Source organism: Salmo trutta, chromosome 33 (genome assembly GCF_901001165.1).
Source record: "Salmo trutta chromosome 33, fSalTru1.1, whole genome shotgun sequence".
Classification (NCBI taxonomy): domain Eukaryota; kingdom Metazoa; phylum Chordata; class Actinopteri; order Salmoniformes; family Salmonidae; genus Salmo; species Salmo trutta.
Window position 1 is genome coordinate 22851232 of NC_042989.1, and position 26721 is coordinate 22877952.

The 26721-nt window shown below is 40.3% G+C and overlaps 1 protein-coding gene across 1 annotated transcript; it reads left to right on the forward strand.

The window, feature by feature from the left end:
• Positions 1–3511: 3511 nt before the first annotated feature.
• On the forward strand, positions 3512–26386 carry ppp1r14d (protein phosphatase 1 regulatory inhibitor subunit 14D). Its single transcript, XM_029730347.1, has 4 exons — positions 3512–3863; positions 25168–25248; positions 25724–25756; positions 25953–26386. The coding sequence occupies exons 1-4, from the start codon at positions 3675–3677 to the stop codon at positions 26019–26021; spliced, it is 372 nt and encodes a 123-aa protein (XP_029586207.1). The 5' UTR covers positions 3512–3674; the 3' UTR covers positions 26022–26386.
• Positions 26387–26721: the final 335 nt, after the last annotated feature.

Genomic DNA, 26721 nt, shown 5'->3' on the forward strand with positions numbered 1-26721 from the left:
GGTATGCGCAATGCCGTCGGTAGTACTCCAAATAAAAATGTGATTCACATTTTCAAACAGTCCATTTAGATTTTTCAAAGTGGCTATACATTTGGGTGATGTTTTTTTCTCACCTAAGTAGCCTCGTTTCACTGCCCAAAATAAAATTAAACCATCTAGTGTTCAGCGAAATAACAACACAGTGTTAAATACAGGTAATCTAGTCAAACAATTAACATCCAATCACATTAACCGTTACTCTCTCGCGGGAAACCTCCACTCTTGCGCAGACATTTAGAAATGAAACATGCCAATTTGAAAAATAAGCCATGGGAGTTTTTTGATCGAGAATTAAGACGACTTTCGAGTAGTAAGACATGTATGAAAGCAACATATACCATTATTAAGAAGAGGCTAGAAGCATCTTATATGGTGAGCTAACGATTGGCTAGGACATGCAAGCCCCATACTATCGTGGAGGACTTAATTCTTCCTGCTGCCGCGGATATGACTGGGACAATGCAGGGGGAAAAGGCCCCAAAAAACTATACAGGTGTGTTGGTATCGGTAATGATGGCACAAAAGCCATGACAGGGAGACATAGTGGAGTGGTAACGCGTGTGCAAGCAATTGCTCCCGATGCCACTTGGGTACACTGCAGCATCCACCGAGAGGCTCGTGCTGCCAAGGGAATGCCTGACAGCTTGAAAAACGTTTTGGCCACAGTGAAAATGGTTATCTTTGTTCAAGCAAGGCCCCTGAACTCTCGTGTATTTTCTGCATTACGCAATGATATGGGCAGCGACCATGTAACGGTTTTACAACATACAGAAGAAGTGCTCTGGTAATCAAGGGGCAAAGTATTGACACATTTTTTAATTGAGAGACAAGCTTAAATTTTCTTTACTGACCGTCATTTTCACTTGTCTGACCGCTTGCATGATGACGAGTTTCTCACACGATTGGCCTATCCGGGTGATGTTTTTTCTCGCCTGAATGATTTGAATCCAGGATTACAGGGACTCTCCTCAACTATATTCAATGTGCGGGACAAAATTGAGGCTATGATTAAAAAGTTGGAGCTCTTCTCTGTCTGCATTAACAAGGACAACACACAGGTCTTTCCATCATTGTATGATTTTTTGATTAACAAGTAAGGTTTTATATGTAAGATGGCTAAATAAAGAGCAAAATTATTGATTATTATTAAATTATTATTTGTGCCTTGGTCCTATAAGAGCTCTTTGTCACTTCCCACGAGCCCGGGTTGTGACAAAACTCATTCTTATGTTTAATAAATGTATCGTATAGTGTGTGTGTAGCAGACTTACAATGATGGCAAAAAACAACATTGGAGAGTGCGCTGACCCTGGTGCTAGAGGGGGTACGCAGCGGGAGGTTGAATGTTTGAAGGGGTACGGGACTACAAAAAGTTTGGGAACCACTGATATAAAGAATCTGTGGCAAGACATCAGTTGATTTACAATTGATCATATTTATGAAGATTTTACCCTATTATGGAGAGATGATGTAATGCTTGGATTCTTTACCTACAATATAAATAATTTGAAACAATTTCATGTAATTCATTTCATTATTCTTTTGGCCAAATTTCATATGCACAAATGTAAATTTACAAACAATACACCCATTTTTCTTACCTAACAAAATAAAATGTAAAACCCAAGATGTGAACAAGGTGTGAACGGAAGTAAGCTAGTAAGAATACTTTGACTTTATTACAAACTTTGCTATGATAACATTATATTTCAGTCAAAATGTTCTCACTTTTACCAAATGCTACCTGTTTATATCCACAAGATGGCAGTGTCAGACAGAAGATTATCCAGATCATCTGAATGATCAGTTTCTTGTGTGTGTTCTGAAATATTGTTATCAGAATGTCAATGACTCATGGCCCCTACTGTCTTATTCCTCTTTACATGAAGCTGATTCTGCATAGTGACTCCTGTACTGAGTCATTGCTGCTGCCTGAAACAAGTAATGTGAAAGTCAATAACCATTTAAGACACACAAACACGCGCACACTTTATGTTTGTTTTTGGCAAAGTGTTATGAGTAACTCACCGTTATATCCACAAGTCTAGTAAACCAGTAAAAACACAACAGCAGCAGGTGTACATACTACCTCAACTAACCAGTGCCCACACACATTGACTCTGTACCGGTACCCCCCTGTATATATTGTTATTTTTTACTGCTGCTCTTTAATTACTCTTATCTATATATTTTTTTAAACTGCACTGTTGGTTAGGGACTCGTAAGTAAGCACTTCACTGTAAGGTCTACCTGTTGTATTCGGCGCATGTGACTAATAACATTTGATTTGACTTAAAAACTCCTTTACTAGCTCATACTGGCTTACACAATAGTTGCAGTATAAAGAGAACCAATCAAGAGCCAAGTTCATGTGAGATTCAGCACTTATTTGAGGTGTGTCTAAAATGAAGTGACGGCCAGCCTTGGTCCCCTGATCCATTGGTCCCTAGCCCCAGTCCCCTTTCAGCCAGCCTGGCAATGCAGAACCAGGTTGCAGTGGATGTGATGAATGAATTTGTTTGTCTGGAAAGGTGAGCTGCCAGAGGTGCTCAATAATTCAGTGTTTGTAACAGACTGTGCATCAGCAAGCGAACACATAACGCTACGGCTGATTGATACACTGCCAAAACAAAAAGCAGCGTCTCATTGTTAATATTGTAATAGGATCTATGGAAACTCTATGGTGTACCCTTGTTAGTCCTCTAGTCTCAATTGTACTAGTTTGGCACAGAAAGGACAACTACGTAGTTTTGATCTTGACTAATTTAGTTGCTGATGATATTTGACCTTGTCAAATGAAATGGGTTAGTTCAGAGCCTTATCACTGGGTTTTGGGTTGTACCCTCTGAGTGATCATTAATAGCATTTACCGGCCCTCTATTTCTTTCATCCATCATTGATGGAGGTGTAACTGAGGATGCCAATTTGGCTTCAAGGCTGATTAAACGTACACCTGATAATAGCTGTTATAAATGACATGGAGGGGAGCTAATGAACACTGGATGAAGTCTGGATCACCTGTCAGGGAGACCCAGGTATTGTGATAAGTGTGGATAAACAGGGGCCCATAGTTTGAACACAGAGTAATACAGTCACTTCCTGATTGGGACACATGGGGAAATTTGAAGCCAAAAATCATTTGTTTGAATTTAGGTCAATAATTCATTTCTGGAATACAAAATTATGAAAATATAATTATTGCTAACAGCTGCCATACTCCTAGCTTTGGTTCCCTCCTCAACCCTTAGTCTTTATCACTCTGTAATTGACCTATGCTCTCCCACTTGAGAGAGAAGGATAGCAAGCACACCCAGACACACACCTACTGAGACACACACACACACAGAGGAGTATTTCATTACCATCCTCCACAGGCAGCGAGCTTGCAAAGGAGGGTGGGAGGGAGGGTGTGAGGGAGGGAGAGAGAGGGAAGGAGAGAACTAGAGAGAGAGACGAGCAGACAGAGCAAGCAAGCAAGATAGATAGGTACGAGAGCTAGAGCAAGAGAAGAAGAAATAGAGCGAGCACACAAGAAAGACCGCAAGAGAGAGGGTGGGAGTGAGAGCACCAGAGACAGAGGGAGAGATAGAACGAGAGAGACGGCTCTCTGTTTCGTCAGCTGTTTTCCCGAGGCCATGGCAGGCATGGCATCGGAGCCAGGCACCCAGTCCAGGGTGATGTTCCAGTCTGCAGACAAAACAGAGGAGCCTCCACATCGCAAACTGGGCAAGCTGACCGTCAAATACAACCGCAAGGACCTGCAGAGGAGGCTGGATATCGAGGAGTGGATCGACGATCAGCTGCACCTGCTCTTTGACTGTGAGGTAGGTCGTGCACGTCTGTTACAGGCACAGTTAGCTAGGTCCCAGGGGCTGTGTGGGTAGAGCGCAGGGGAGGTATGGAGCAGCACAGGTGCCTGAGGAGGGTTACACAACATGTGAAGCAAAAAGAGAGGGAGAGTGGAGTGTCTGTACAGAGGTGTGGCTGTGTGTGCATTGATCCAGGCTTCATTTACTGGCAGCAAATTATTTTCCCACAATGCTTTGGTGTTAAGCACAGAATATAGAGCTCTGATTGGTAGTTTTCTTGGGGGTTGTGTAACAAATTAGTGATAAGATACGCATTATATTACCATCATATTAGGATGATTATACATCATATTAAATTATTGTAAACCCTTTCCTGATCGCTGAATGGACATACATACAGCATTCAAGAGAACCAAACATTATGTAACATAAATATAGTCATTGGCAACCTCTGAAATCAGGAGATGAGCATCAACCCCCCCTGTGACATGGGTTCAGACAGGGAGGCAAATCCCTGTTGCCTCTGGCCAGTTTGCTATCAGAACACATCTAAGAACTTCAGGTTTACAGCCTAGATCTCGACAGAGAGGCTGCCTATATAACTACTTAAGGCCAGGACTGCACACCAAAAATGGAGACACTGTGCATTTGCATAATTGATTTAACAGATTATGACTGGGACACCTGTGTGGAGATCGTAGGACCCCCGTGTCATAACTGCACTGCTATTCGGAGGCTGCAACAATTTGCTGGGAATGCCATGGCAACAGAAGTCTGGCTCCCACATGAAGAGGAATGGTACAGCGGAGTCAGAGGGATGTCTTCAGGAGCATGGGCGTCCACCTAATGATGGAGATCATATGACAACACAGCAGTGGTGGAAAAAGTACTAAATCGTCATACTTGAGTTTAAGTAAAGATACCTTTAATAGAAAATTTGTCAAGTAAAAGTGAAAATCACCCAGTAAAATACAACTTGAGTAAAAGTCTGGAAGTATCTGGTTTTAAAATATGCTTAAGTACAGTGATAGAAAAAGTTCTCAATTGTCATACATTAAATTCCACATATTAAAGGCCCAGTGCAGTCAAAACGTGATATTCATGTGTTTTAGAAATATTTCCACAATATGAGGTTGGAATAATATTGTGAAAATTATGATAATGCCCTTTTTGTTTAAGAGCTGTTTGAAAAGACCACCTGAAATGTCAACCTATTTTGGTGGGACTTCAGCAGGTGGTAAATTAGTTAATTAGTTTCAAACCTCTCTGACAATGACAGGTAGTTTTCAGTTTTCCCCTCCCCACTCAGACCACTCTCAGACCATCTTAGCTAAATTCTGACTTGAGAAATTACTCTTTTTGTTTATTTTGGAGCATTTGAATTTAAAACAATCACAGGAAGGTACCTAATTGTTGTCCAGAAATGATTTGATATTGAGATAAAAACAAATGGCTGCATTGGACCTTTAAGCCAGCCAGACAACACATGTATATATTTTTAGGAACAGACAGTGGCACACTCCAACACTCAGACACAATTTAGAAATGTAGCATTTGTGTTTAGTGAGTCCGCCAGATCAGAGGCAGTAGGGATGACAACGTGTTATATTGATAGGTGCGTGAATTTGACCATATTGCTGTCCTGCCTGAGCATTCAAAAGTACTTTTGGGTGTCATGTAAAAAGTACATATTTTCTTTAGGAATGTAATGGAATAAAAGTAAAAGTCGTCAATATAAACAGTAAAGTACAGATACCCCAAACAAACGACTTAAGTTGTACTTTAAAATATTTTTACTTAAGTACTTTACACCACTGTAACAGCCTCTGTTTGAAGCTGGATTGGGGTAGGTGGGGGTGGAGGAGGGTGATGTTTCTCATTTTACTGTCCTGATTGAGGACAAACTGGAGGAGAAACTTGGGCTGGGGCAGTGAGTGACCACAGATGGTCTGAGAGCCTCCAACCAAAACATTCTCCTCCACTGCCAAAAAATACTCTGCATATGGCTTACTGATACTTCAGGGCATGAGACAGCATCACATGTGAGTGGTGTCCTCATGAAAGTTTTAGTTCCTGGGAATAGCTATATGTAGGGTTAAGAGTTTTTCCTGCCCATACTACTTGACCTGGAAAAACCTATAGTCTAGCAGAGTTTTTCCTGGTCAGGTCATGTGGTCTGGAAAAACTCAGGATCTTAGCTATAAAATTGAGATAAGAGGAGGGGAGTCACGGTAATATAGTGACCTGTTGAGTTTATGGTGAGGTCTAAATGAACATAGACAGCAGCATATCCTCAGTAGCAACACATTTCCAAATAAATGCATCGAAAGTGTATAGTTAGAGGGCAGTAACTGGGGCCTGTGGGCCAGGGCATCAGGTTCAACCAGATCCCATTCAACACATCATTCAATATACTACCCACCACTGCGACCTGTATGCTCTCGTTGGCTGGTCCTCGCTACATATTCGTCGCCAAACCCACTTGCTCCAGGTTATTTATAAGTCTTTGCTAGGTATAGCTCCGCCTTATCTCAGCTCACTGGTCACCATAGCAACACCCACCCGTAGCACGCGCTCCAGGAGGTATATTTCACTGGTCATCCCCAAAGCCATTTGGCCGCCTTTCCTTCCATTTCTCTGCTGCCAATGACTGGAACGAATCGCAAAAATCACTGAAGTTGGAGACTTATATCTCCCTCACTAACTTTAAGCGTCAGCTGTCAGAGCAGCTTACTGATCACTGCAGCTGTACACAGTCCATCTGTAAATAGCCCATCCAACCACCTACCTCATCCCCATATTTGTTTTTGTTTTTCTGCTCTTTTGCACACCAGTATTTCTACTTGCACATCATCATCTGCACATCTATCACTCCAGTGTTACTTTGCTAAATTGTAATTACTTCGCTACTATGGCCTATTTATTGCCTTACCTCCTTACTTCATCTGCACACACTGTATACAGATTTTTCTATTGTGTTATTGACTGTTCGTTTGTTTATCCCATGTGTAACTCTGTTGTTGTTTTTGTCGCACTGCTTTGAATTATCTTGGCCAAGTCGCAGTTGTAAATGAGAACTTGTTCTCAACTGGCCTACCTGGTTAAATAAAGGTTAAATAAAATAAATTAAAAAACACTGATATGGGAGGGAGAGACATTTATTACAGCCAGTCTGCACAGGAGGTTGGTGGCACCTTAATTGGGGAGGACTGGCTCATGGTAATGGCTGGAGTGGAATAGGTGGAATGGTATCAAATAGATCAAACACGTGGTTTCCGTGTGTTTGATGCCATTCCATTTGTTCCGTTCCAGCCGTTATTATGAGCGTCTCCTCCCAGTGTCTCCACCAGATCTGGCCAGTAGAGAGCCCATGCCTGTGAGCTAAGCCTGGGTGATTTTAATAAAACCACTGTAATAGTGGTTGGCATTTTGTAAGGTTTGCATTACCCTTATTCCTAAATATATATATATTATATTTGAGAGTCTTCAAAGTAGCCAACCTTTGCCTTGATGACAGCTTTGCACACTCTTGGCATTCTCTCAACCAGCTTCATGAGGAATGCATTTCAATTAACAGGTGTTCCTTGTTCTTTGTTTCTGGCCATTTTGAGCCTGTAATCGAACCCACAAATGCTGATGCTCCAGATACTCAACCAGTCTAAAGAAGGCCAGTTTTATTGCTTCTTTAATCAGTACAACAGTTTTCAGCTGTGCTAACATAATTGCAAAAGGGTTTTCTAATGATCAATTAGCCTTTTAAAATGATCAACTTGGAATAGTAATGGTTGCTGATAATGGGCCTCAGTATGCCTATGTAGATATAATAGTCATTTACAACATTAACAATGTCTACACTGTATTTCTGATCAATTTTATGTTATTTTAATGGATCAAAAACAAGGACATTTCTAAGTGACCCCAAACTTTTGAATGGTAGTGTATATATACCAATATAATAGTGTCATGACGTTGGCCTGTGGATAAGGTTTATGACCCCCCCATAAATACCTTTCCCCCTTCCCCTCTCTCTCTGACCCTACTGAAGGACTTGAATAGCCTGTGTTAAATATAGAGAGTCTGGGAACATCAAACAAATGGGGAAAAGGAACCATCTTTTGATAATAAAACCAGTTGGAAATATGCTTGATAACGTAATGAGTAGGTATGTCAGTTCATTGTTGTCTGAGACATTATGATTGATGACAGGACGACATAAACTGCACCTCAGAAAGTATACACCCTCTAGTTATCAGAGTCACATGGAATTGTTATGCAATTGAAATGTTTGATATTGAAATTGTTTGTTAGGAGATTAAATGTAATTTTAGCTTCCAAATGAGAGAATTGGGTTTTCATAAGGAAAGGGCCCTGCCCGATCAGTGGCCAACCCTGTGAAGAGACATGGGGTTATAAACGATGAAACACCTCCTTCCCTCCTCTCCACTATATAAGTCTTTGACGAAAAGACATTCACGTGTTCCAGTACGTGAGGACTGCAGCCTCTACGTTAGAAGGACAGACACATATCAAGAACAGAACTAAGCCAACCTCGGCGTGAGCTATGGTATGAACTGGTATGAACTTTGAGCTTATTCACTACAGAAGTGATACTTCCTAGCCGTTGAGTTAGCGCTGCTAACGTGGGCTAGGAAAGGACGGACGACGGATCCAGTCTAACAACCAGACGAAGATACCACCACCATTGACATTCTTCCACACTACAGGAAGATCTGTTGGCCAACCCGGCCAGCATCTACGACCAACCTACCGAAGCGCAGCTCAGAGTAAATATTTATTGCATTTTCCTTTTCCAAATGGGCGGTAATTTAGAATGCATAAGATAATGTATTTACGATAGCATAGCTGCTGTTTCTTTGTTCCTAAGTCTTCCCGCCCTTTCATTCAAGCCCAACCCCCTTCCTTTGTGTAACCAGCCATGATACAGGCTCCGTCCACCAGGACGTTTTCTGTATGACATCAATTGTATTCTGTGTATTTGTAATTCTGTGTGATTAGTTAGGTATTTAGTAAATAAATAATTAAACACAATTTTTGTATTGCTGATTCAACTTGTTAGCCAGGGTTCGTGAAGATAACCAAGAATTTACAACTTTCATGATGAGACTGAAAATAAGATAAGGGTTAATATTGACTGCTATCGATGTAAAATATTACTAAGTATTTTAAGAGCTTATTCGGAAGATAACTGCTCTATAAACGTTCTTCTGTGGTGCCACGACTTTCTAGTTCATTACATTTACATGATTAGCTTAATCAGGTAATATTAATTACAGAGAAATAATTTTATAAGTTAGCATGTCATATCACTTAATCCGGCATAGCCAAAGACACGACATAAGTATATATATATATATATATATATATATATATATACATACAAAGATCCCTGAAATGGGTCATGGTATACTGTTGTGGAATCTCAATGAAGTCAGTCTTGCCTGCTATTTATCATTTTCATGCCAATGTATAGAGTTATTATTATTGTTATTATCATACCATTATCACAAGTATCACGTACAGCAGATGTTTTGAACATATAATCAGTACAAGACCAATGTTATTAGGTTTAACTGTTTGAGTTCCAGACTGTACAAATTCGTTTGGGGGAATCCCTGAGAGAGAAGGCCCTTCATGACTGAGGGATGGGATCCCTGCATGATTGATGAGATGATAACAGACAGTAGCAGTAACAGTACCTTGACAGTACTCCTTTGTTATTGTAGTTATGGGACCTGCCATATGAAACAGACCTGTTGTCTGGTAGATACAGTCTTTCTGGGTTTGTATTTAAATTGTAGCACAGCCCTGTATGGATAAAACAACATTTAAACAGTATGACTAGGGCCAGCAAGGTTTCCTGGGCAGGTCACACAGTCAGAAAAAAACTCATGACCCTAAGTATGTCCTAACTCTATGAGGATTTAACCAGCTATGGTTTTCATGTCGGATTTCAGTGGTGTCTTGACAAACTCCAGTCTATCTGAGGTGGATTAGTTGTTTGGTAGACACCACCCACTGGTGTGGCCGGGGGAGACATGATTGGTCCATGTGCCTTGGCAAATGGCATTAATTTCGCATGAACTCAGGGTAAGGCAAGTTTCGCTGTGGTTGGGTACTCTGACTCTTCCGTGTAGAAGCATTTACTGTCAGCCCCCTGTGTCAATAGCTGAGCTATTTAGAGACATCTCTAATGTATACAGGTAGCCACCTGGTTGGGTCTGAGTGGCAGTGGCACTGAACCATATTGCTGACTTCACACCTTTAAAAAATATATATTTAATTTTTTTACTTTGTTTATTGGATTTTCAACACCAGCATTTACAAAATAATCGCACTTGTAAGTTATTTGGTAGTAATATAAAACAACAAATCAAAGACAACAATACAGCAAAACAAAGAGTGAGACAGAAATATAACAACACAAGAAACTAAGACAAAAAATATATTTGATACAGTTGTTACAGGTCAACTAGCACAGATAATACAGTCCTCCTTAACATCAGAGATACCGTATATACACATACTAGGCCTCTTACATCACTGATTTATAAATATAAATATATATCACTCTGGAACTGCAGGGAAATGTAGTCATTTAACATATGAAAAAAAGGGAGCCCACATTGCATAGAATCTGTCTATAGACCCATTGAGTGTGTGTTTAATTTTTTTCCAACTTTATGCAATTCAAAACAGATTTAATCCAAACCGCATTAAGAAGGGGGTACAGAGGATTTCCATCTAAGTAAAATTGATCGTCTCGTTAACAAAGTGACAAAGGCAATTACAACCTTATTCATTTTGGTCAGTTGTAATGTGGGTAAGGAAACCAGAAATAATGCAATAAAAGGGTCTGGTTCGTTCTGTGTCCCGCTTAATTCTGAAAGTGTGTTAAAGATGTCTTTCCAGAAACCAACAAGAGATGGGCAACACCAAAACATGTGTACATGATTAGCAGAAGACTGGTTGCATCATACACAATTAGGGTTCACATCCTTGTAAATGTTGGATAATCTTGCTTTGGTCCAGTGAGCCCTATGAATGAGTTTGCATTGAATAAGACTGTGCCGAGCACAAATAGAAGAGGTATGTACCCTTTTGAGTGCCCCTTCCCATAGTTCATCAGATATTTCCTCACCCAGTTCCTCCTCCCATGATGATTTAATATTGTTTAATGAGGTGGTTTGTAGTGAGCAAATTTGACTATAGATTATTGACAAGGTGCCTTTCAGAGTAGGAAGTGGGATAAGAAATGTGTCAAACTGTGTTTCACCAGGAAGGGTGGGGAATCGGGGATCTTTGCTTTGGACCTAACTCCGGATTTGTAAGAACCTAAAGAAATTATGTCTGCGGAGACCACATTTAGCTGATAATTGTTCAAACGTACTAAATGTATTGTTAATATAAAGATCTCTAAATCTTTTAATACTAAGACTAGACCATTTCGAGAAAGCACCATCAACCATAGATGGGGGAAAAGCTGGGTTTGAGGCTACTGGAGCAAAATAGGAGGTTGTCTGAAACCCAAAGTGGCATCTAAATTGATTCCAGATCTTCAATGTTGTTTTGACACATATATTTTCGGTGAAGGAGGAGGAGTAAGGGCCTGTAACGGAGGAGTGAGGGAAGACAATGATGCCGGTATAAATGAGGCGGCCTCCATCTCTAGCCAAATTGGGGGTGGGAATATCTCTCTGCTCTGCAACCAGTACAGAATGTTCCTAAGGCTAGCGGCCCAATAATAGAATCTGAAATCCGGTAGAGTTAGACCGCCGTCTTGTTTGGGCCTCTGCAAAAGCTGTTTTCGTATCCTAGGGGGCTTTTTGTCCCATATAAAAGGAAGAATTAGGCCGTCGATCTTTTTGAAAAACGTTTTGTGAAGAAAAATCGTTAGGCACTTATAGAGATATAAGAATTTAGGGAGAGTATTCATTTTAATATAATTATTTATTGTGACTAAGGAGAGGTGTAGCAAAGACCAGCGTTCCAAATCACCCTTAGTACGGGTTAAAATAGGAGCAAAGTTGGCCTGATAAAGGTTTTCAAATCTGATTGTGACGTGCAGCCCAATATAAATAAAACTACTGTGAGCAATTTTAAATAGCAAGTTATGTAAAGGGACATTTTTGGCAGCCACATTATGCTGCATCAATTTGCTTTTACTGAGATTCAGTTTTTACCCTGATAAGTGACCGAAGGATGTGAAAGTGGCAAGGGCAGCAAGAACAGAAACAGAACGGTCGGATGTGTATAATAATAAATAAGCTGCATATAAAGACAGTTTGTGTTCGTGTCAGTATCTGACAATACCTTTGATGAGGGGGTTGGAGCGAAGTGCTACTGCAAGGGGTTCTATGGCGAGGGCAAACAGTAAGGGACTTAAATGGCAACCCGATCGTTGCAAAGGGAAGCAATCTGATTGAGAGTTATTAGTCCTGACAGAGGCTTGAGGGGATGAGTACAGAAGTCTTATCCAAGTAATGAATTTGGAGCCAAAGCCGAATTTATTTAGAGTGCAAAAAAGGTATTTCCATTCCAACCGGTCAAAGGCTTTCTCTGCATCCAGGGATATAATGGCTTCAGAGGCATTGGTGACAGAGGGATTAGATATAATATTAAATAATCGTCAAAGATTGAAGAATGAGTGTCTATTTTTAATAAATCCTGTTTGATCCAGAGAGATAATTGATGGGAGGACTGTTTCCAGACTCGTTGCCAGAAGTTGGCTAGAATTTTGTAGTCGACATTTATCAGGCTAATTGGATGGTATGATACACAGTCAAGAGGATCTTTGTTTTTATAAAGAATAAGACAAATGGTTGCCTCAGTGAGAGTCTGTGGGAGAGCAGCATTTACAAATGCTTCATTGTACATTTCAATTAGAATAGGTGCTTTTTTGGAGAGAAGCTTTTTATAAAACTCTGCTGAGTAGCCGTCAGGCCCTGTGCTTCTCCCGGATTGAAGGGATTTGACAGCATTAGACAATTCTTCAACAGTGATCAGTGATTTTACCAAATCACAGAAGGCAGAAGGCACAGCAAGTGAATGGAAGATGTCATCCAATTCCAACATATCCACTTTACTTTCAGAAGTATATAAAGACTGGTAAAATCTCTTGAACTCATCACTGATCCCCCTAGGATCTAATGATATCCCAGACGATTTACGAATTTTAGGAATCTGGTGTGATGATGATAATTGGCGTAACTTGTGAGCTAATCATTTACTGGCTTTATCTCCTTGTTCGTAGTGCTCCTAGACTTGACAAGCAGTTCAGTAACCTGGTCTATTAAAAATGTGTCAAATTCTGCTTGCAAAGTTAAACACTCCTTATAAATATCTTGAGATGGTGAAATGGCATAAATGTCATCTAATTGGGCAATACAGCGTGTTTGTTCTCATGTGCGGTGTAGGAAATAATTTCACCTCTGATATAAGCTTTCAAAGTTTCCCAGAGAGTAGACGCAGAGATGTTTTGGGTTCTATTTGTGCTCATGAAAAAGTAAATTTGACCCAAAACAAAATTGACAAAGTGTTCATTACTGAGCAGTTGAGCATTTAGCCGCCAAGGCGGTCGCAGGTTGTCAACAGTTTGAAAGACCACTTCCATAATAACAGGGGCGTGGTCAGATACATTGGATTATATGAACATGAAGACAAGGAATGGAGAAGTCTGTCATCTACAAGGAAGTAGTCTATGCACGTAAAATTGTGGTGAACCGTTGAGACAAAAAGAGTATGCTTTTCCAAATGGATTAAACATTCTCCAAGGGTCTGAAACTGCGAATTCAGACATAAAGGTTCGGACAACTCTAGCTGATGTTGACAAGGTAATAGGTTTAGTGGAGGATCGATCCAAATGTGGGTCTAACCAACAGTTAAAGTCACCACCTAAGATCAACATATGGGAGGGCATGTCGGGAGTGTAGACAAGACTGATTTGAAGAAATCACCATTGTCCCAACAAGGAGCATAAATATTAACAAGAAGTACATTCGTATTGAGCAGCCTACCACTGACAATTATGTATCTACCATGTGGATCTGCGATCACATTAGAACATGTAAAAGGTACCGATCTGTGAAGTAAAATAGCCACCCCTCTTGCCTTATTCTGAAATGAGGAATGGAACATCTGACCCACCCATCTGCACCTAAGACTTGAGTGTTGTGATACCTTCAGATGAGTTTCTTGGAGAAAGATGATTTGAGCTTTCAGTTAATGAAGGTGGTATAGCACCTTACTACGCTTAACTGGGTTATTGATGCCCCTTCAAATCCAAGTAAGAAAATTAAAACCATTCCCTCCAGCTGGATGGGCTACACTAGGCTGAGTCATGTCTTAAGAAAGAGAGGACGTGTAAAGGACAAGGTACAGTGTAAACTAAAGATCGTAGTTGACCCTAATAGCGCATATTTAAAAAACAAAGACAAGCGACGAAGCGCAAAAAAACATTCAAAACTATATACAACCTCCCTTGCCGAAGCATCTCCCCAACTGAGATGCAAGCAAAACTCTAAATACAAAAAAAACGTTTAGAGCAAAGCATGAGAACTCTTACTCTGTGCTACCTGAGATTTGTGACCATTTAACCAGAGTAAACCAAACATGCATAGATTGGTCCCCAGTAGAGTGTAAGGAAAACTAACCTTGGTTAAGAGAGGTTTAAGACCAATAAAAGTGGTAAAACTGTGACTGAACCATGAAAACAGCCAGATATTGGTAATAGATAAAAAAAAAAGAATAAGATCAAGGCTTAAGGCTTAGATGAAAATAAAATAGTAATGATACAAATTAAAAGCAATAATGTGAGTGGAATAAAGAATATATGTATGCATATCTGCATTGTATCACATTATAGTAGGAAGTCAACTGTATACTCACCAACATGGGTTGGAAATTAAAAGAAAAAAAAGAACGACTTTCAAGTGTCAATGAACCCAGCAAAGTTGGCTTCGCTAGCCAACCAGTCTGCCAACCGGCCTGCTAACTAGCCTGCTAACAAGACCAGCTAACCAACCATTTGTTCCACACCATGCGGTACAACAGCCGCTTTCACGTTCTTGTTGATGAAATCGACCGCTAGAGCTGGGTCCTCGAATCTGTGCGTGGAGCCGTCCGGTAAAGTCAGACTCAGAACTGCAGGGTAGATGAGGCCGAACTTCACGCCCAGGCAGGCGCGTAGCTGGTGCTTCACAGCTCCGAAGCTAGCCCGCTTCTTAGCCACAGCCGTGGTGTAGTCCGCAAATATCGAGACTATTTTACACTTGTAGAGGAGAGGAGATGCTTCTCCCGATCTACTCAGTATGTCATTGTAGATGTGAAAGAAGTGCAACCTGATGACAAATGGTCATGGGGGTTCTCCATCCCGGGGTCGGCTACGCAGGGTGCGGTGGGCCCGGTCTAGCAGCGGCTTCTTCTCCAGGCCGAGCAGCTCCTGAAGCAGCTGGGCCATGAACTCTGTCGGTCTTGGGCCCTCCACTCCCTCCGGTATTCCCAGAAGACGAATGTTGTTCCTCCGCATTCTACTTTCCATATCTTCGCATCTATTGTCAAGGTATGCCACTCTAGTTTTTAATGAGCCAACTGTCGTGTCTTTGGCTATGCCGGATTAAGTGATATGACATGCTATTCTATAAAATCCTTTCTCTGTAATTACTATTACCTGATTGAGCTAATCATGTAAATGTAATTAACTACATTTAAGTACTAGAAAGTCGGGGCACCACGAAAGAGTGTTTATAGAGCTGTTATCTTCCGAATAAACTCTGAAAGACCTAGTAATATTTTACATCAATAGCAGTCAATATTAATCGTCTCCTTATTTCAGTCTCATCTGAAAGTTGTAAATTCTTCACGAACCCTGGCTAACAAGTTGAATCAGCAATACAAAATTGGGTTTAATTATTTATTTACCAAATACCTAAACTAATCACACAGAATTACATATACACAGAATGCAAATTATGTCATACCAAAAACGTCCCTGGTGGACGGAACCTGTATGATGGCTTGTTACACAAAGAGATGGGGTTGGGCTTGAATGAAAGAGCGGGAAGACTGAGGAACAAAGGGAGAAGCTGTGCTATCGTAAATACAGTATCTTATGCATTCTAAATTACCGCCCGTTTGGAAAAGGAAAATGCAATAAATATTTACTCTGAGCTGCGCTTCGGTAGGTTGGTCGTAGATACTGGCCGTGTTGGCCAACAGAGATCTTCCTGTCCTCGGAAGAATGACTCTGGTGGTAAATTGGATACGTTGTAGTATCTTCATTGTGTGTTAGACTGGTTACGTCATCCGTCCTTTCCTAGCCCACGTTTACAGCTGCTGTTGCTAACTCAACGGCTAGGAGGTCTCAGTTATTTAGTGAATAAGAGTTCAAAGTTCATACCATTCACAACCAAAGCTCACGCTGAGGTTGGCATAGTTCTGTAGTTGACATGTTAGTCCTTTTTAACGTATGGACCGTCATCCTATCGTCCTCGGAACAGGTTACATTTTCGTCAAGGGCTTATATAGTGGAGGGAGAGAAGGGTGTGTTTCATGGTTTATAACCCATGTCTCTTCACAGGGGCGGGCCACTGATTGAGCAGGGCTCTAACCTTATGAAAACCCAATTTTCTCATTTGGAAGCTAAAATTACATTTAATCTTATCACAAATAGTTTCATATTCAAACATTTAATTTGCACAACAATTCCATGTGAATCTGATAACTAGAATGTGTAGACTTTCCCAGAAACAGTTTATGTTGTCCTGTCATCAGACATAATGCCTCAGATGACAACCGAACAGACATCATATACATTAAGTACCAATGCATATTTTCAACTGGTTCTATTACCGAAATATGGTTCCTTTCCCCCCACTTGTTTGATGTTCCCAGACTCTCTATGTTTAACAAAGGCTATTCAAGAGTCCTTCAGTAGAGTCAGAGAGAGAGGGAAGGGAGAAGGGTATTTATGGGAGGGTCATAAACCTTACCCACAGGCCAACGTCATGACACAACGTTAGCCTCTCGCTCGCTAATGCAAGTGCTGTGGTCTGTAGCACCGCGCTCCAGCTCCGATAAGGCAGCTCTGTAGGCGTCAAGCTTATTCTGTATACTCTCTATAGATTTTTTAAGTTTGTCTTTGACCATTGATATCTCTGACCTGAGATTGGTAGATAGAGTCAATTTTGAGGCTGCCCATCACGGATTGTAGCAGCTCCACAGTCAGTGTTCCCGTGGGGCTGACATTAGCCGTAGCATCCGGTGGCGGGGGTGAATCAGGAGAGGGTGCGTGCTTGCTGCGGCCTGCTCTTGCATACTCCGTTTTTGGCCGGGTAGATGACATTACAAACTTACATTTCTCAGACTTGATCTGAATTGTTTAGAGGTCTCTTCAGATGCCTGACCAAACAGAAATATATAACATTTTGCAAGGTTAAATATATACATTTGGTCACTAACTCAGGAACGATAGGGAAACGCGTTCTACATTCTTGGCTTCCAACAGCGCCCCGAAATAGTTGCTATTCTTATAGGTGTGACAAAACACTCATTCAAGTGTAGGGAAAAAGATACTGAAACACACTTCAAATGAACATATTGTCCTTTACTCTTTATAAATATAATTCAGAGTGCAGTTGGGTCATTACTAATTTACAAATGTAAGTCAATATGGCTTGTATTTCAATGTATACAGTACTAAATGCTTGATGCCTCTTTAACTCGTTACAGCCTCTGCACAATGCAGATGACCTCAGATTAACAATATGCGTATGACTTGTGACCCCTCTGTTTTGGTATATTTTGATTGGTCGGCAGCACAAGCCTCTTAAATCAGTCTTGTCTGACTTCCACATCATTCTCTTTTCAGAACAACTTGGTTCCTGGGAAAGGTTTCCTTTAGATCTCTGAGTATTATCAACTAATAACACTGATTGGTTTAGGTAACCTAGTTCTGTCTAATAACGATATGAACATTGGTTTGTGATGTGGTCATAGTGTTTCTGGGATCCAAGCAAAGTGGAAAATGTAACTTGAATGAGTACTACTGGACTATGATGTTTCCTGTTGTCAATGTTTACTTTAAATGGTAATGAATCCTCAATTCCACAAATTTTTTCATTAACAACGTAGCTACCAACATTCATTTTAATGTCAGACGAGTTTTACTAAATTCAAAAGTGCTGTCGAGGCATTTTCAGTCCCAGCTCCAGTCCCAGATAAAACATTTCTTTGACTATAAAAAATGACTCTATCGAAAAGCATCAACCACACACAATATGAAACATTAAAGAACTACTAGAAAGGTTGCAAAGGCATTCTCCTGACAATAACAAATGTATAATTTTTCCTTCCCTCTGACGTTTTTGCACTCATTGATATTCTGTTGTACTGTTCGTCTCCCTGTAGTCTCAAGGCAGTCAGACAGAGGGAGGATCACTGCATCAGTGGTTTGCTGGCCCCGCACGGCACGGCCCTGCTTTCGTTGAATAATGCCAGTCTGCAGCAGAATCACAAACAGTCAGACCTGGCAGCATTTATCAATTAGAGGGACACACAGGGGACCCTGGTCTGGGCTGTAGATCTCTTCCACCACTCAGCAATAGCCTCATTGATGAGCTCTCTCCTCATCCAGAAACCTGCCATCCTCAACAGTCCTGCCTTTAAAACCCCCAACTGGAAAATTATAAAGGGCCCCCACACTATACCTGCTGACTCCAGATATTTTCTTGCTCAGCCATCCGTGGCCTGAAGTGAGCCATCATCATTTCCTCTCAGTAAATGGTCTTCAAAGGGGAGATATCAGCCAGAATATAGATTGATTACCATTACATTAGTATATGTTTTAGTTATTTTGGTCTGAGAGTGGATTTGCAATGTTTCTCAAAGTTGGCAGACACTCGTATATATTGGGTCTGAAATTTGCATTGCTAGGAGATTACTGAATTACATTTTGGAATATTTTAACACAGTCTACTGAGTTAATAAGATAATTATATTTCCAGATAAGCGTCAAGTTACATTAATCTAAGACAAATAAGGAAATCTGTAATTAATTTAGATGTTTTTGCAGAGGAGATCATAGTCGTGCAATTTTACATCTAGCTAAGGTGTTTGTGCAGTATTTCTCAAGTAAAAAAATATGCATGAAAAACAAGTCAGTGCACTGCATAGTCTATCGAGTCGGGAAAGTCTGGCTGTGCACTCAGGACTGATTTCGGAACAATAACATGTCTTCAACTTCATAAAATTGCAAGCTGTCAAACTATCTTAAATAAAGCACAAGCTGCACACTGTTTATCAGGGGCGGCAGGTAGCCTAGTGGTTAGAGCGTTGGGCCAGTAACCAAAAGGTTGCTAGATTGAATCCCTGAGCTGACAAGGTAAAAAAATCTGTCGTTCTGCCCCTGATCAAGGCAGTTAACCCACTGTTCCCTGGTAGGCCGTCATTGTAAATAAGAATTTGTTCTTAACTGACTTGCCTAGTTAAATAAAAGGTTAAATTAAAATTAAATTATTAGCAGGGTTGGTTAGTTTACTTTCTAAATGTAATCAGTAACATAATTTTGTATTACCCAAACTTAGTAACGTAATCTGATTACATTCAGTTACTTTTAGATTACTTTCCCCTGAAGAGACATTAGAAGAAGACTAAAAATGTATGTTACCAATTGAACGACATCTATTGCAGGATAAATCAATGTTAAAGTTTACATAGCTGGCCATATATGGATGTTACATTTGCTTTATGGGTTGGTTATGTAGGCTTCTTCCAACCCATCACTTCTACTACACATGATAATACAATAAAATGATATTTTTACATTAAAAACCAAAGTCTATCAGAATTCCAGTCATTCCAATAAATGTTATCGCCCTTGATCTTCAAGAATAGGACTTGGAAATATAGAAGTATAGATTAGCCAAATTGTTTTACCTGAGCATGACCCCAAAACTAAGGATTTATTAGCCAGCCCCTACTCTGCTGATTATGATTTTGTTGTCATGGAGGACTGACTGGGCTCATGGAATGCCATGCTTTGAGCACTACTGAAAAGTGCTATTTACATGTGAAAAGGGAATGCCATACGCTGCATTTGCTGTAGGCCTATTGTTTACCTTTTTGTTGGTGACACTTTGATATCTTGAAAATGTGCAGCTGTTTAAAGGGCAAATCCACAAATGAAACAATAACAAAATGGTCGCCCTGCCTCCGTTTTGGTAAAAAGCTGAGGGATGGTACTGGATAAATGTAACCACGCTCAGACTAATAGACAGAGCTATGGATGCAAGGACTGCCCATCCATGATATCAAAAGTATTGTTTTAACCATGGTATGAGGCTATACCGTGTTTGTTTACATTTACAATGTTTACAAACATTGGAGAAAAACAAGCTTATATTTTGGGTTCTCATGGAGTGTGACAGTTGGACTAAGCTCATGAGGCATTTAGAAGTTATATTCTAAAAGAATCAATGGATATATACAGCACCAGTCAAAAGTTTGAATACACCTACTCATTCCAGGGTTTTTCTTTATTTTTGACTATTTTCTACATTGTAGAATAGTGAAGACATTAAAACTATGAAATAACACATATGGAATCACGTAGTAATCAAAAACGTGTAAAACAAATCAAAATATATTTCATATTTTAGATTCTTCAAAGTAGCCACCCTTTGCCTTGATGACAGTTTGCACTGTGATGCAGTGTCTTAGTCCGCTGCGCCCTCGGAAAGTTCCATCCACAAAGTTTTTAATGCTTATCAATTGCCTTGCACAAAGTATGAAAAAACAAAAATACTACACAGGACTCTTAAATAATTTAAATGTGAATTATATTTTTTTTATCACAGAAACAATAAGGAAAATATGGAAAAAATAAAGAAATAATGAAATGTTAATTATATAAAGCAGCCCGTATAATCATCTGCCAGAGAGTAGCCCCAATCGGCCCGAGCCCCAAGTAATATATTCGGGCCAGATAACTCTCACTGGAATCGGCCCGAGCCCCAAGTACAGTAATATATACATTTGGGCCAGATAACTCTCACTGGAATCGGCCCGAGCCCCAAGTACAGTAATATATACATTTGGGCCAGATAACTCTCACTGGAATCGGTCCGATCCCAAGTACAGTAATATATACATTTGGGCCAGATAACTCTCATTGGAATCGGCCCGAGCCCCAGGTAATACATTTGTGCCAGATAACTCACACCGGAATCAGCCCGAGCTCAATGCCCACATCCTAGCCATAAGTAATATTGCTAGAAGGTGGCCCAGACTCGGGCCACTTGACGTCGGCCGAGTCTGACTCTCAGCCGAGTGCCCTGACTCTCAGCCGAGTGCCCCGACTCTCAGCCGGAATCGGCCCAGATCCACTGTGCAAGCTGGGTAGCGATTCCTGTGGCGGGCCAGACGCATGCACACTGACACGGTCACCAGGTGTACGGTGTTTCCTCTGACATTACCTTTTTTTGGGGGTGAATGGGTATAATTTGAATGCATAAAATGTATAATAGTAATATTTAAAATTACTAAATCGGGTAATTTTGTATACATTTATTTAAATTTGCATCGGGCCGCTTTTGGGGGGATTCTGGTAGATGCCGGCAAAGCCGGCTGAATTCCGGTAGACTGAAAGGACCCGATGTACTTGGGCCGATTATGGGCAGTCATTCATTTTTCTTTCCAGGCCGAGTCCGACACCCGATTCCCGGACGATTTCAATCAGAGGGCTGCTTCTGGGCCAATTCTTCATTGCTAGCTGGGATCCCCAACCCTGTTCATCAGTGCCCAAAATCACTTGCTAGCTAGCTAGATTTCAACTTTGTGTTAGTAAATGAAGCTAGCAAGTAGTAATTTGCTAATCTGATATGATTGTATAGCGCGTGCACAGCTGATAGAGCGCAATCAGCACAGCTGCTTCTCTTGTGTCAGTGGGCACTGGATAAGTGGGCATGATGGTAATCTGTATCCAACCCTCTAGTAAATCGAGACAAACTCACTTACAAAACTGTGTTTTGGACGAGACTGACTTATGACCACAATTATCCTATTTACACTTTGTTGTCAATTTTGACACTAGAATTAATGTTTCTGACTCGTATAGATGCCACATAGACAGTTTAAAACCAGATAAGTTGCGGGCAGTTGACCTTAAATACACCATATTATTTCCCATACAGTGCCTTCAGAAAGTGTTCACACCCCTTGACTTTTTCCACATTTTGTTATTTTACAGCCTGAATTTAAAATGGATTAAAATGGATTGTCACTGGCCTAAACACAATACCTCATAATGTCAAAGTGGAATAATATTTTTTTTTAATTTTTACAAATGAATTAGAAATGAAAAGCTGAAATGTCTTGAGTCAATAACATTCAACCCCTTTTTATGGCAAGCCTAAATAAGTTCAGGAGTAAACATGCTTATTTACAAGTCACATAATAAATTGCATGGACTTACTCTTGTCACGCCCTGACCTGAGAGAGCCATTTTTCTCTGTTTGGTTAGGTCAGGCTGTGACATGGGGTGGGCATTCTATGGGTTATATTTCTATGTTGTGTTTTTTCTTTTCATTGGCCGAGTATGGCTTCCAATCAGAAACAGCTGTCTATCGTTATCTCTGATTGGGAATCATACTTAAGCAGCCCTTTTTCCCTCCTTCTGTGTGGGATCTTGTTTTTGTCAGCTCAGTAAGCCTGCAGAATGTGACGTTTATCTTTCCTTGGTTTGGTATTTTGTTTGAGTGTTCTGAGTTACTATAAATATGAGCACTTTCCACGCTGCACCTTGGTCTACTCATTATGATGATCGTCACAACTCTGTGTGCAATAATAGTGTTTAACATGATTTTTGAATGACTACCTCATATCTGTACACCACACATAATTAAGGTCCCACAGTCAAGCAGGGGAATTTCAAACACATATTCAACCACAAAGATCAGGGAGGCTTTCCAATTCCTCGCAAAGAAGAGCACAAATTGGAATATGGGTAAAAAAAACAGACATTGAATATCCCTTTGAGCATGGTGAAGTTATTAATTACACTTTGGATGGTGTATCAATACACCCAGCTACTACAAAGATACAGGCATCCTTCCTAACTCAGTTGCCGGAGAGGAAGGAAACTGCTCAGGGATTTCACCATGAAGCCAATGGTGACTTCAAAACACTTACAGAGTTTAATGGCTGTGATACGAGAAAGCTGAGGCTGGATCAACAACATTGTAGTTACTCCACAATACTAAACGAAGGAAGCCTGTACAGAATAAAAAATATTCCAAAGCATTTATCCTGTTTGCAGCAAGGCACTAAAGCAATGCTGCAAAAAATGGGGCAAAGCAATTCACTTTTTGTCCTGAATACGAGGTGTTATGTTTGGGGCAAATCCAATACCTTACTGAGTACCACTCTCCATATTTTCAAGCATAGTGGTGGCTGCATCATGTTATGGGTATGCTTGTAATCAGTAAGAACTGTGGGCGTTTTTCAGGATAAAAAAGAAACAGAATGGAGTTAAGCACAGGCAAAATCCAAGAGGAAAACCTGGTTCAGTCTGTTTTCCACCAGACACTTCACCTTTCAGCAGGACAATAACCTAAAACACAAGGCCAAATCTACACTGGAGTTGTTTTTCTGTGTTTTTTTTACCTTTATTTAACTTGTTTACCAAGAATATTCCTGAGTTTCAACTTAAATCTACTTGAAAGTCTATGACAAGACCTAATCAACAACCAATTTGACAGAGCTTGAATTATTTTGAAAATAGTAATTGGCAAATGTTGCACAATCCAGGTGTGGAAAGCTCTTAAAGACTTACCCAGAAAGACACAGCTATAATCACTGCCATAGGTGCTTCAACAAAGTATTGACTCTGGGGTGTGAATAAGGTATTTCTGTTTTTCATTTTCAATACATTTGCAAAAATGTCTAAAAACATGTTTTCACTTTGTCATTATGGGGTATTGTGTGTAGGTGGGTGAGAAAAAAAAATATTTAATCAATTTTGAATTCAGGCTGTAACACAACAAAATGTGGAATAAGTCAAGGGGTATGAATACTTTCTGAAGGCACATTAGGCCTAGAGACTAATCTGCGCAGGACATTTGCCATATAAAGGAATGAGCTGTCACGTCCTGACCAGTATAAGGGGTTATTTGTTATTGTAGTTTGGTCAGGACGTGGCAGGGGGTGTTTGTTTAGAGTGTTTCGGGGTTTGTTGGGCTATGTTCTTATTTAAGAGGGGTGTTTGTTTAGAGTGCTTCGGGGTTTATTGGGTTATGTTCTTGTTAGTCTATTTCTATGTTAGTTCTAGTATGTCTATTTCTATGTGGTGTTTGTTGGGTTGACCTTCAATTGGAAGCAGCTGCTCCTAGTTGCTTCTAATTGAAGGTCCTATTTAAGAGGGGTGTTTTTTCTATGGGATTTTGTGGGTAGTTGTTCCTTGTATAGCTGTGTGCCTTACAGGACTGTTTATCGTCGTTGTTTTTGTATACGTGTGTTTTGTTTTTGTTTTTCCTTCTTTCTGCCTAATAAAAAGAAGATGAGTATACACACTCCCGCTGCGTTTTGGTCAAATCCATACGACACCCGTGACATGAGCCCAGTATAAGGAAGCTGGAACTCTTGCAATCTTATATCATAAACATTTAAACCAGAGTGATTCTTACTTTATTGGTTGAGCAAAATGCCAGCTGGGTAAATCATCCATGAAATTAGATGGCGGTTGCCTACCCTTCGCCCCTGGTCTCTCATTCTTGTCTGAATGCTTCTATCATCAATCTCATCATTGTTAGTAATATAATCATTATTATTTTTATACCACTATGTAATACCTATGTAATAACATCCACAACTAAGTCGTAGGCTTGTTGACTATAGTCTTGTAGATCTACTTAGAATACATTGAAGACCTTTAAATGTGGAAAAATTACAATTTAACATAATTTTAGGTTACACGTAAATGATTGTTGTAGTGGTACATCATAAATGGCTTTTAAACATGGTACTTGGAGACTCATTCTCTTTGGTACCGTTAAGAATGAAATATGTTAAACTGGTTTGTAAACACTGTGGGGTGGCAGAGAGCACCAGTCATCTATGTCTGCATGGCTGGTAAAAAAAACAATGTTCCAGTGTCTGTGGTGGTATGTGTGTGTGTATGATGTGTGTGTGTATGATGTGTGTGTGTATGGGGCTCCAAAGAGGTTCATTGTCTCTGACCACTTGTGTCTGTCCCTCCCTTCCCTCCCTCCCTCCCTCCCTCCGTCTGTCTATCTGTCTGTCCATCCAGGAGGAGGAGATGCCAGAGTTAGAGATTGACATAGATGAGCTGCTGGAGCTGTCAGACGTGGAGCAGAAATCCAGACTGCAGGTCAGTACACTACAGACAGGTTGCCCTGGGAGGAGCTCAGCTCAGGCACCAACACAGTGTTGTCAGTTAGCCCTGCCCATCATTTACTCCAGAACACAGAGACATCCAATCTGACAAATCCAGAGTCATAGTTATCCAATATGAGATAAGATATTATTTCAGTAACTTGTTTCCGCATACATTTGTCTTGAGCCATATAAAGCAATCTCATTTAAAGAAAAACATAGACAGAGAAAAGATACTGTAGACATTTTCCAGTCAAGAGGCCATTTTGTGGGTCACAGTATGAGCCAATACTTACACTTCAGCCATGCCCTTGTTTATACTTTACACATAAACCCAGGAATATTCAACAAAGTAGGGTAATTGCTTTACAAGCACTTGACCCCAGTTGGTGTGCTTGCACAATATTTGATGTGAAAGAGCAATGTCCACATCAGTTACTGAGGCCATGTTTGTTTCTGACCATTTACAGGAGTTACTGCAGGAATGTGGCAAGCCTAAAGAGGTGAGACAACAATCAATCGTTATAGCCTTGGTCATGTACTCGAAAACGAAACAAAAGTCTGCTAAGTGTACATTTGTTCTCTACAAAGAAATAGTTGCAATTCAATGGTTCACTGCTCCTACACAGTCTCAGAAAGAGTTTTACAGTCAACTGCTTAAACATGTAGCGTTATCTAGTTTTTTCTTCCTCCCCTCAGGACTTTATTAATGGGCTGCTTTATCGGATTAAGGGTCTACGCAAAATGTCAGGACCCCTAAAGAAATAATGAGAGGTCAAATCAAGAATCAAGACAATGTAAAGCTCCCTCGCCATTACCTTGTATTCTGGATGTCTGTCCGTGCAGTTACATGTTGATGGGACCCTCTCTCTGCACACGTGGGTCAATGTTGGTCTGTAAAGAGAACAGTGGCTTTTGATTAGTGTTTTATATCACTTTTTTTTTTTGGACCGTTTTAACATTTTTGATTCCCCTCAATACAAATAATGCACCAGTAATAAAATGTATTGTCTATTACCCACATGGAAAGTTTTTGTGTAAGACTGTATATTTTTGGTTGCCTATTTATGTACATATATTTTGGTTCTGTTAACAGTGTTGTATGTCAATAAAACTTAACATTTTCAAGACAAGGCTTTGGATGTCAACCTATTGTATATGGCTGACTTGTCATTTTGTAGAAGGATAAAGCTAGTCAGTGTATAATAAACATCAAAACAGCATTGTTCTAAAAGCTACATGCTTCACATTGAAAACTCCATAAGAGACGAGAGAAAGAGATTGAATAGTCAATGGCAGCAGAAGTAGGGCAAAGGGAATGGCAGCCCCCACAGCCCTAAGGCAGTTTTGCTACACGATGGTACTGCCAACCTTTCCAATACTGTTTTCACCCATCAAAATATAATTCCACTCAACACCCGTGGAAAAATCAGCATTATTGAGGGGCAATGTTACGTTTTAAGCACTC